Genomic DNA, 11,910 nt, shown 5'->3' with positions numbered 1-11,910 from the left:
CTCACTAGAAAGGAAAGTGAAGTTTTCCCCTTTCTAACTCCAGGAAATACAAAACAAAAAAAGAACAGCCACAAAAATATCCTCAAGGAAGAAAGCCAATTGGCCTAACATGGGCCTTTACTTTATTAAGTAAATAAATAATAGTATGGGTCATGTCCTTATAACTCCTTTGAACAGAGACATAGCATACTATTATTGGCTAGATCTGAGTGAGATGTCCATTCCTGAGGTTATGGTGGTGGATATATTATGGGAATGTGGAGTGACAATGAAATTTTAACCATATTCAGAATATGGTTACTCACTGGAGTGTATTTAAATTGTGAATCCTTATTGAACAGAGACATAGCATACTATTATTGGCTAGATCTGAGTGAGATGTCCATTCCTGAGGTTATGGCGGTGGATATATTATGGGAAGGTGGAGTGACAATGAAATTTTAACCATATTCAGACTATGGCTACTCACTGGAGTGTATTTAAATTGTGAATCCTTATTGTCTTGATAGAAAAATGCTTGAAGACCAGCACTGTCTCAGCTGAGCCATTTTAGTACTGCTCTTATATCTGCTGCAGACTTAATGCTTGATGCTTTGACTATTTGACAGAGATACCATAGATCATTTAATAATTTATACTTCTGTTCAGTTCAGTCGCTCAGTCGTGTCCGACTCTTTGCAACCCCATGAATCACAGCACACCAGGCCTGCCTGTCAATCACCAACTCCTGGAGTCTACACAAACCCATGTCCATCAAGTAGGTGATGCCATCCAGCCATCTCATCCTCTGTTGTCCCCTTCTCCTTCTGCCCCCAATCCTTCCCAGCATTAGGGTCTTTTCCAATGAGTCAACTCTTCGCATGAGGTGGCCAAAGTATTGGAGTTTCAGCTTCAACATCAGTTTTCACACAGTTATAAATTTGCATCATATGTCCCTGAGGTTTATCTGGGAATGAATCAAGTCCAACAAGATTGAATCCCTCATTAGATGCTGTCTCATCATTTCCACTAGAATCAGTGGCTGGCTGCATTAACTCAGCATAATGTATTCAGTGTTCATCCATGTTATAGCATGCATCAGTATTTTATAAAATGCCAAATAATATTCCATAGCCCGTAATACCATGTTTTATTTGTCTATTTATCAGTTTATGTACCCTTGGATTGCCCTGCCTCCAATTCACTTTTTCCTTTTATGAATAGTGCCACTATGACATTCATATGTAAGTTTTCATGTGTACATGGGCTTCATTTATCTGCCTAGGAGTAGAATTGCTGGATTATGTGGTAACTTTGTGGCTGTACCCCTTACGTTCCCACTAGCAATGTATGAGAGTTCCAATTTCTCTACATCCTTTCCAACACTTGTTATTATTGCCTTTAGTTATAGTACTGAACATTTAAGATCAGAAAACACATGCAAATATAGACCTTAATACATCTTCTCTGTTTGTAACCTCCACGCCTGGCTTTGTGGTCATGTAGCTAAACATGAATGGAATGGTTGGAATTTCCATTCCAGTGAATGGAAACCTTTGGTTTGTATGTTTCTTTAGGTTTTAAAAAGTACATTTACACATTATGAGACTCACAATAAACCTACAGGGAATACAAAGAGTGGCAATTTCCCATTTTAGACCTTAGATGGGCTAGGTCAGAAAGGTTAAATAATAAGTGAAGCATCTAAAGCTCTGGTCCCCTGGCTTCATGTTGAGTCTTCTCTATACAGTTCAAAGCTGGATTTTAACATCTCTTCTAAGTATCATATTAATGTTCAGAAAAGAATGCTGAGAAGTTTCAAAAGATCTTAGTTAAAGCAAAAAAGACAGCAGAAGCTGAAGGGACAGAGTGTATTTGACAGTTTGGAGATGCTAATTATGGTTCTGAGATAGTTGTGGGGACTGGAGAGAATAGTCTGGGGAAGCCTGATAAGGGAAGTCACTAGGCTTCCAACTTCAGCAAGAGATTTAAAAGGACTGTAAATCAGGTGAAGTCGGGTTATGTAAACTGTAGATTGCATTATCTCAGAAAGAGCTAACACCAGAAAGTAGGTAACTGTTATAAATTTCAGCTCTGTTTTCATTTTTTTGCAACAGAAAATTTTAAACATGCATGGAATATCAAAAAATAGTATAATAAATCCTCACAATGCCCATTGATAGAACATAATCAACATTCTGTCATTCTTACAAGTTGACTTATAAAAATATTTGAATACATTAAGGCTTTCCTTAAAATCATTTTCCCTCCAGCTTTATTGAGGTATAAATGACAATTAACAAGGTAAATATTGAAGATACAACCTAATGACTTGATACACATATATGCTCAGTTGCTAAGTTGTGTCCAACTCTTTGCAACCTATGGACTATAGAAAATACTCACCACAGCCAAGGCAATCAACATAGCAGTCAATTCACACCTTAACCATTTTCCTTTTTTGTTTTTAATGTTGAGAACTTCCAAGATCTCTTCTCGTAGAAAATTGAAATTTCACATTACATAATTGCTGACTGGAGCCACATTTCTGTATACCAGTTCTCCAGAACTTACTTGTATTTTGTAATTGAAGCCAAAAGTCATTATTAAAAAGGGAAATTATCAAAGAATAGCAACATGATCTTGTGATAAACTCCACAAATTTTGATCTTTCTTCATTTAGGGTGGAAGGGAAGAAAACTGCTGAGCTAGTAAAATGGCCACACAAATAGCTACATACTTATGGGTGGGAGCCCAACATTTTGTTCATTCAGTCTTGTAGTCATTCGTTCATTCAAATAACACATTCTAGGCAGTTTTGATGCACACTGTCCATCCACCAGTGAGACTGTCATGCTGGACTTGGGCTTGAGTCCAAATCAGGATTCATCATTTAATGCATCTTTGAAGACTGAGCATAAGTGCTGTCCTTGAGCCTCATCTTTCTCATCCATAAAATAGGGATAATATATTGCTGAATAGGGTGTTGTTAGAGTTAAAAGTAAGGGGAGTTCCCCAGAAATATGCATGACCGGTGTTCTGTAACATATGCCACTGTTACTTGTCTAGGCCCTGAGCTCATGATGAAAGAAATCATGAGACAGCCTCTCTCTCCTCAGATTTCCCTTTCCCAGTCTAAGAGGGCAGCAACAAGTTCACAGAGGTTCCCCTGCACAATGCAGCATGTAAAATGCCAGAAAGCTGCCCCCATTAACACCAGGCATTCATCTTCCAAAATCATCTGAGTTCCTCTAACTTTCTGTTACTTTTCATTAGGTCTTGCAGCTCTACAAACATAATCTGTGCTAAACCCTGTTGTCCGAGGTAAAAAAAAAAAAAAAACTGTTGGAGTTTGGAGCAAAGAAAGGTTTATTGAAAGAGTCAAGCAAGGAGTTCATGCTCAAAAAAATCCAAACTCCCTGATGGATTTCAGGGGAGAGTTTTTACAGGGAAGGTGAGGGAGAAAGTGCAGTGTAGGCGATCACCTCCATCATTATTCTCTGATTGGTTGATGATGAGGTAACAGTGTCCTGTCAAGGGTTTAACATCTTCGGTCCTCAGGCTCCAGCTGGTGTGGGGCTCCCTGCTCGTGGTCATCATGCAGTTAACTTCTTCCATCTGGTGAGGGTTTTAGTATCTGTAGAACAACTCAGGAATGTGCATCAGACACTGTCATCTATATGATCTAAATCCTTCAGGGAAGGACTAAAGATTTTGTAATTGCTATATGGCTGAGCTATTGTTTAATATTTTGTTGTTGTTGTTACTACACATTCACATTCTTTCAATCATTAATTCTTGAGCCAGCCTCCTGTGGCTCAGAGGAGGCCTGGGAGATTAAAGCTTTTCTCCAAGCAAGAGGGGCTTCCCAGGTGGTTCAGTGGTAAAGAATCCACCTGCCAATGCAAAGAGAAGCAGGATGCAGGCTAGATCCATGGTCCAGGAAGATTCCCTGGAGGAGGAAATGGCAACCCACTCCAGTGTTCTTGGGTAGATAATCCCACAGACAGAGGAGTCTGGTGGGCTACAGTCCATGGGGTCGCAAACAGTCGGACAGGACTGAGTGAGCACTGCATGCACAAACAAGAGGCAGGTAGAGGGCATGGGGTGGGATCTGGCCCAGGAAGGTCCCTGCTCCATTACAACTGGACACCCTCCTGTAGCACCCTTATTTGGTCTTGATGAGGGCAGAGTGCCCAGAGCAAGGGCTGCTATCTCCTTGTGCCAGCTTTCTCTGGGTCTTCATCACAACTGAGGGAACGTTTCTGATGCAGCCTGCCCCTCCCTCTCCGTCTTCTGGGTGGGGGCCCGGGCTCAGAGCGCGCCATTTGGTAGAACTTGCAGCCCAGTGCCCAAACGTAGGCGCCTCTGTCCGGTGCCTTGGGTGCCGCAGTTTCCCTAAGTGGCTCCATCAAGCGCGCCTGCAGCCTCGCCTCACACCTGCGCGGCCCCCGGCAGAGCCCGGCTGGCTGCCCCTTGGTCCTGCTGCCCCTACCGCTCCCGACTCCAGGCCCCAGGAGCAGAGGCACTGAGCGGGCGGCCCCCGCTGTGCTCCACTCCCTGAAGCAGGTGGTTCTGTCTCCCCAAGAGAGGACCGCGCTGTGTCTGAGCCTCCAGCCTCCCCGCCGGCGCCTCCAGGAGCAGCTCCATCACCAGAGCAGCGCGACCCCGGCCCGCGGCCGCCCCCGCCGGCAAGATGCGGAAGCCCAACCCGCTGCAGGACGCGAACTTCTGCTCGCGCCTGTTCTTCTGGTGAGAGCCCGCCTGGGCTGTGGCACCTCCGCCGTCGTGGGGCGGGTGCTTGACGCCGCCGCTGCGCTTTTGGGGACCGAGGAGCATGGGCACCTGGCTGCTTGTAGCCCGTGGGGCCACGTGGTACCTGGCATCTGGTGAGCCCGGGAGAGGGAACTCGTGGTGGGGCTTCCTGACTTGTAGCTCGCTGCCCCACCAGCAAACTCCTTAGGCCCTAGTAGGACGGGGAAGCGGGTGAAGTAGGAGGGACGGCGAGTGAAGCAGGAGGCAGGGAAGCTGAGAACCCAGGCTGCCCAAGGGGAGTCTCCTGCCAAGTAGGAGAAGGACTGGACCACCTCCTCCACCACTCCCCACACACCCAATACCACACACCCACACTCCATCCTTAGCCGGCTTCCCCAGTACTGCTCAGGAATTCGCAGTTCTGAACTAAAGCGGCATCCTTATTTTTCCCCTAAGCAAGCAGTTTATGAACAGCTTACTTTATCCAGTTAGTGTCCTGCACTGTTACCATCTTCCAAGAACGTCCCCATTTCCCCCATATTCCTTAGGTGACAGCTGAGTTCTGCCTGCACCAGGCTCCCTCGTCACTGTGCCTATGACAATGTCTCCCTTCCTCCCTCCCTCTCTCCCTGTACATCTCTCACTGCATTTCCTGGTATCTATTTGTGACAAGTTTCATGTGTGTAAAAACACTTGTTTTTAATGTAATGAATGGGGATACTATTCTTGAACACGTTTTGCTTTTGCCTGGGACACACAGCCAGGACTGGAGTATGTATTTGAACAGCCCCTTTCTCTATTGTGAATATCTCCACTTCCACATTTGAGGACTAAACCTTGGGGATGTGGTCCCTGAAACCTGTGGGATCTTATGCAGATCTTTAGCCTTCAGAGAATCAGTGCATGGTCTTGATGCAGGTGGTCCTGCCCAGGAGTCATTTGGTCCTGAAACCGCTGAAGGGTCCCTGAACTGTGAGGAAACACCAATGAAAAACGCTGCAGAGAGCTGAAGCTCTTACCTGAAGTCTTCATCTAATAGCTGGGACCTTTATTTTTTTGGGCTCCAAAATCACTGAAAATGGTGATTGCAGCCATGAAATTAAAAGACGCTTACTCCTTGGAAGGAAAGTTATGACCAACCTAGATAGCATATTAAAAAGCAGAGACATTACTTTGCCAACAGAGGTCCATCTAGTCAAGGCTATGGTTTTTCCAGTGGTCATGTATGGATGTGAGAGTTGGACTGTGAAGAAAGCTGAGCGCCAAAGAATTGATGCTTTTGAACTGTGGTGTTGGAGAAGACTCTTGAGAGTCCCTTGGACTGCAAGGAGATCCAACCAGTCCATCCTAAAGGAGGTCAGTCCTGGGTGTTCATTGGAAGGACTGATGCTAAAGCTGAAACTCCAATGCTTTATTTTGGCCACCTCATGAGAAGAGTTGACTCATTGGAAAAGACCCTGATGCTGGGAGGGATTGGGGGCAAGAGGAGAAGGGGACAATAGAGGATGAGATGGCTGGATGGCATCACCAACTCAATGGGCATGAGTTTGAGTAAACTCTGGGAGTTGGTGATGGACAGGGAGGCTTGGCGTGCTGCGATTCATGGGGTCGCAAAGAGCTGGACACAACTGAGCAACTGAACTAACTAGGCAGGCCTGAACCTCTGGATTTTAATCCCTCTTTGGTGATTATTAGGTCTTTTGTTTCTGGAACCTAACCCATTCATCTTTTCCACAAAGTCTGATACTTCTTTTATGGGACAGCCTAAGGGATCCCCAGGGAATGGGAGCTCCTATGCTTGTTCTGATGGTGGTGTATTCAGTGTATAGTTACGTCTCTTGGTCATTTGGTGGCCCTTAAGGAAAGAGGGGCTTAGAAGAAGGAATGTGGGTGTGGTTACTCTAAATAATACTGAAACCAGTCAAACATCTGCTTAAGGCAGGGCAAGCAACTCTCCAGGCACCTTCTGTCTGTGGATTTTCAAAATGTGTGTGTGGAAATGGGAAGATAAAGACTTCTCATTGATCTTGGTAGACACCCATTTCCAGTTTTCCTGCTGGAAGGAGAGAAGCTATTACCTCTTATTTCACACTTGAAGTTGCTGAAGCAGAGAGGTTGAGTGAGTTGTCTACCAGCACACAGCTAGAAAGTGAAAGAGTTGGACCCTGAATCAGGCAGTCTGGCTCCCTGTGTATGTAACTGCTGTATCGAGTAGGTTCTATTTGTGTACTTGTTTGTAAATGCACAGAGAAGCCGATTCCAAACACACCTTTGGTCTTATTGGCAGGAGTCAATCAAGGGAAGTTCTTAAAGCTCTTGCTGTTGGAGATGATGCCTGTGAACCATCTCTATAATCAAGCTTTAGGGCAGCTCTTCTCAGAGCTTTCAGACCTGCTCATCCTCATCACCTGGGAGTTTGTTAGACATGCACCCCACCCCCCCCCGCCCCACCCGCACTCTTTCTAGACCAATTGTGTAAAGTTAGAAATTCTGGGGGTGGGGGTTAAATAAGCTCCAGGTGATTCTGATGGAAGGTTGAGACTGGCTTCTGCTTTCAGCCACCCCTCCCACTGGCATTACTACTTCAATGTTAACTTTTAAAAGGGGTCCAGACTTTGTGAAGTTAGTTGTTGAACACGATTTCCAGCCTGTACGTAAAGTCTGAGGTACCCTTGTGATTTCCTTGTGTTCCCCACTCGCTGCCCTGGGGAAAGCTGACATGAGCCCAGGCACGAAGTACTGCCCAGAGACAAAGTCTACCTTGTAGAGAAAAACTGAGTTTTCGTCTTCTCATTGGGTGTTTGCTTTTCTTCTCATATTTCACCTGCTTTCTAAACTTGCAAATGATGCCAGTAACTAGCTTATTGTCTTTATACAAATGACCTCACTGGAGTTTTAGTGTTTTCACAGCACAGGTGCGACTTAGGGTCAAAGAGAAGGCATACGTTATGGCTATAGGTAATTATTGTGGATTTTAGAAATTTCTGCAATAAAATGAAAACTATAGAAGAAGAAGTGAATAAAAGTTTATTTCTATTAGCTACGTACACTCACTGATAATTTGGCTGTTTCTTAGAAGTAGAATAACTGGTGAAAGCCGAATTTTGTTCCATCAGGTTTGCCCTCTTAAAAACTGCTTGTGTATTTATTTCACTGCTATTTGTGAGTACCTGAATTACATTTCTAATGGGACTGAGGTTAAAAATGTCAAACAGTTACTTATTTATTGTTGTCCATGCTGGGTCATCATTGCTGCTCTCGTGCTTTTCTCTAGTTGTGTGGTGACGGGTGGATACTCCCTAGTTGTGGTGCATGGGCTTCTCTTCTTATGGAGCACAGGCTCCAGGGCGAGTGGGCATCAGTAGTTGTGGCTCATGGGCTTAGTTGCTCCATGCCATGTGGAATCTTCCTGGACCAGGAATCAAACCTGTATTCCCTGCATTAGCAGATGGATTCTTAACTACTGGACCATCAGGGAAGTCCAATATCAGTTTTAATAAGAATTTATTTGATTTTTAGAGTTGGAACTTTATTGACTATTTGTCTTTCTTTGAATTGTCTATTTCTTTGAATTGTCTCTTCATAGACATTTTTTCCTATGAGGCATTTTTATACTTGAATAATTTGCAATAGTGCATATAATACTTTTTCAGATTTTCCTTTGTTCTTTAAAGGTTTTAAATTAGATATGATTAATTATATTGAACTTTTCTTTTTAGCTTCTCCTCTTGCTTTTGTAATATGTCTTTTTTAAAATCCTAGAATCCTCTATATCTCTGTAAGCATTCTATTTTGGCTCTCTTTTCTTATTTAATTTCTAACAATAAAGACAACTATATATATATATTTATATATTTTATTATTATTAATAATATTTTATTTATTATTTATTTATTTATAATTATTATTAAATAAAATTTATTAATATATATATTAAAAAATATATATTTTAGTATTTGGTATAAGATAGACCTCATTTTCCCAAACAGCCCATATTCCTATCATGGTTTGCTGAATGACTCTTCCTTTTTCCCATTATTGAAAATCAGTGGCACAATTTTTGAACCATGCCCAGTCTGTTGAGACTTTCCCTGGCAGTGTCCCCGCTGTCCTGCACTGCAGCCTTGGGGTTGTGCTCAGCATTTCTCCCACCACCACCCCCATCCCAGAAGCAGCAGGTTGGGGGTTAGTGCAGGACCTATCCCCAGAGATGAGGGTGGAGCGGGGTCTTGGACCAGATGCATTTGGCCATCAGGGAATGGTTACATCCTTACTCCACTGACACTGGCCACATCTCAGTCAGTAAACTGTCCCCTTGCAAAGGGAGTGTGGGTGTGGAAACTGCCACTAGCATCAAGTCAGACTCTCCAGAGACTCTCGTCAGAGAAGCTGACATGAAGGGGGATATGAACTGGCCTAGTGCTGAGATGGTTTAGGGAGGTTGGTGCTGTTAGGCCGTCAGTAACTAATGATTGTGAATACATAGAAATGTTTAATTTCAAGCTAGGATTCTTTGCACCATTTCCAGAATACCACTTGTTCCTCATTAACAGTGAGAGATCCACATGTTGTAGATGGAGGCTGGGTGAGCTCTGCCAGGTGCTTTTTCTGGCATTGACCTGTTTCCTGTAAGCATTTAGTTTGTTGAGTTTTGGTAATTTTATACAATAACTACAGTCTCAAGCAAGGTGTAGAACATCCCAGAGGTATGGTGTGTCCTTGTGGAAAACTAATCTGCCTAAAAATTTTATCTCTTGTAGTTTTTTCTTGATTTTTTGGGATCTTGATCGTCCTACCTCATCATCCTGAGAGGTGTCAATTACAGTCCATTCAGATGTGTCAAAGTTGCCTGAGTCTTCCAGGGGTCCCCCATACATGTTGACCCCCTTTCTCTCTGTTGACATGAAACAAAGAGGGTATCAGATATTTCTCTGGCAAAGATAGGCTTATGGGATCAGCAGAGAATTATAGTTTGAGGTTTACAACTATGGAGAGCTACATGCAAGTCTTCAAAGGGCCAGGGAAAGAGATCACTATTATAGAGGGGAAAGGAAGTTGGCAGGTCTGTTAAACAAAGATTCCATGGCGTTTCACTGACTGACTGCCAGGAAAGAAGCAGAGTCTTTGTTCTTCCTGTTGGGCTCTGTCATTGTAACTGCAACTGTCAAAGTTATCAGAGATTTTCTACTGGGGCCTAGTGGGATTACTCAGGATCTCTGTCGTGGTGACAGCTGCTCTTTTTCTGGTGAGATGTTTTCCTGTTTAGAGCAACACTGTCTTCTCAGGTGATCCCCTCAGCAGCCTTGGGAGGTGTTATCTCCACATGTTCTCCTCAGTTTCCAGAGGCCAATACTGAGATGTTATGTGGCTAGTTTGTGGTCATTCAACCAGAAAGTGACAAAGTCTAGACTCTAACACAGGAAGATTTCCAACTGAGGTACATCATGTGCAATTTTTTTCTCATTACATTTTTTTAAATTGTGGAAAAATGCACAAAACATAAAATTTACCATCTTGACCATATTTAAGCATATGGTTTAGCATTGTTAAGGACATTCATGTAATTTTGCAAACAATTTCCAGAACTCTTTTCTTCCTGCACTAGTGTGGGGGGAAGTGTCATCATCTGGGCACATCCCAGTGCTAATTCTGAGTGTTTTCTGTGGGGAATGACTGTAGGGTAAATGGCCTAACGTGTTTCAAATCTGTTTAGTGGTAAAGCTCACTGACTTATATACTTTTGTTTTGGAAGGAAATTGAGACATAGCAAGACATAGTAAGGGTCACTGAGATGCTGACCCGGAGTGGAGAAGTGGAGGAGGGGGCACAGTTGAGGCCCTGGGTCCTCAGGGCCACTGTTGGGATTAGGATCCAGTCTTCTGTCTCCTGGATTGGGGTTCTTTGGAGGTGCCAACCTACCAGAGTTTGTAAAAGCTGAAGCCCAGTTTCTCTTATTGCTTCTTTAATGATTCATGGACATTCATGCATTCAATAAATAATTCTTGAGCATCAATTCTGTATACATACTGTCCTTGGAATAATGGAATAAAAGAAGTTTGATCTCTGCTTTCACTGGTTATTATTGTCTTACCTTGAAATTTTCCTTACCCTGGCAAGGTCAGGAAAATGGTGTTAATCTTTGGGCTATCTCTACATTTTATTATCATTTAAATAATGCCTAATGGATTTGAACAGGGTTTGAGGGGTATCCTGTGTATAGTTAACTGTTTTTTTCCCGTTTATAATAAGTAATTTGCAGAGAGAGAATTTGAGATTATATGGATACTGTCTTCCACATCAAACTTTCACCCACTGGTTTTAACTTCCATTGATAATTTTCTGACTCCATCACTCCTTTTGTGTTTGTTTGCTTCTGTTTGCAAGAGCATTCCTTTCTTTCCTGTTAATGTAACAACATGGATTCAGAGATCCTTTCTTTATTTAATTTGTTGTTATTCATTGCCACTTATTTGTTTTGATTCTCAATGTATCCCCGATTTGTCTAGCAAAAGTCATTCAAGCTGGCTTATCTGTCCTTTCTATACAATCTCATGACTCTTTCAGGGCTTCCTTATTTTATGGTGCAAGTTGTTCCTTGGACTTTCTCTGCCTGTAGGTCTTAGGCTGTAGACAGTGAGGCTTTTGCCGGGATTGCCTGGGGCTCTGCTTACCAGGGCTTGTACTAGTTATGAGCAGCCCCCACAGAAATTCTCCTTTTGGAGCCAGTGTTGTGGCTTGACTGGCTCTTGTGGTTCTTACGATTGTGGGACACGTGTCAGCAACAACCATCAGGGGACTTTGAAATGATGAGGTGTATCACTCATTCACGTGTCATGGAGGGTACCAGACACACCTGGGGTGACACAGGCAGGTCCTGAATAGAGAGAGGACATGTGAGTAAGTCTGGACTTGAGATTCTGCCTTTTGGGGGTTGAGGGTGGGGTGTCTAGGATTTTGATGGTTCACTCTTTATTGCTAAGTATGCTAAGTCACTTCAGTCGTGTCAAACTCTGTGCGACCCCATAGATGGCAGCCCACCAGGCTTCCTCGTCCCTGGGATTCTCCAGGCAAGAACACTGGGGTGGCTTGCCATTTCCTTATCCAATGCATGAAAGTGAAAAGTGAAAGTGAAAGGAAAGTGAAGTCTCTCAGTCATGTCCGACCCTCAGCGACCCC

At 43.4% G+C, this 11,910-nt stretch overlaps 1 protein-coding gene across 1 annotated transcript in view; it reads left to right on the top strand.

Moving 5' to 3' along the window:
• The first annotated feature begins 4,358 nt into the window (after positions 1–4,358).
• The window catches only part of LOC133243997 (ATP-binding cassette subfamily C member 4-like), a 29,773-nt gene continuing 22,221 nt past the window's right edge, over positions 4,359–11,910 (top strand). Inside the window, exon 1 of the mRNA XM_061410683.1 lies at positions 4,359–4,731. Coding sequence (XP_061266667.1) covers positions 4,676–4,731 — 56 coding nt within the window. The 5' untranslated portion in view covers positions 4,359–4,675. The remainder of the gene's footprint in view (positions 4,732–11,910) is intronic.

This window comes from Bos javanicus, unplaced genomic scaffold, assembly GCF_032452875.1.
Source record: "Bos javanicus breed banteng unplaced genomic scaffold, ARS-OSU_banteng_1.0 tig00001919_1, whole genome shotgun sequence".
NCBI lineage: Eukaryota > Metazoa > Chordata > Mammalia > Artiodactyla > Bovidae > Bos > Bos javanicus.
This window is presented reverse-complemented; position numbering and strand designations above follow the sequence as displayed.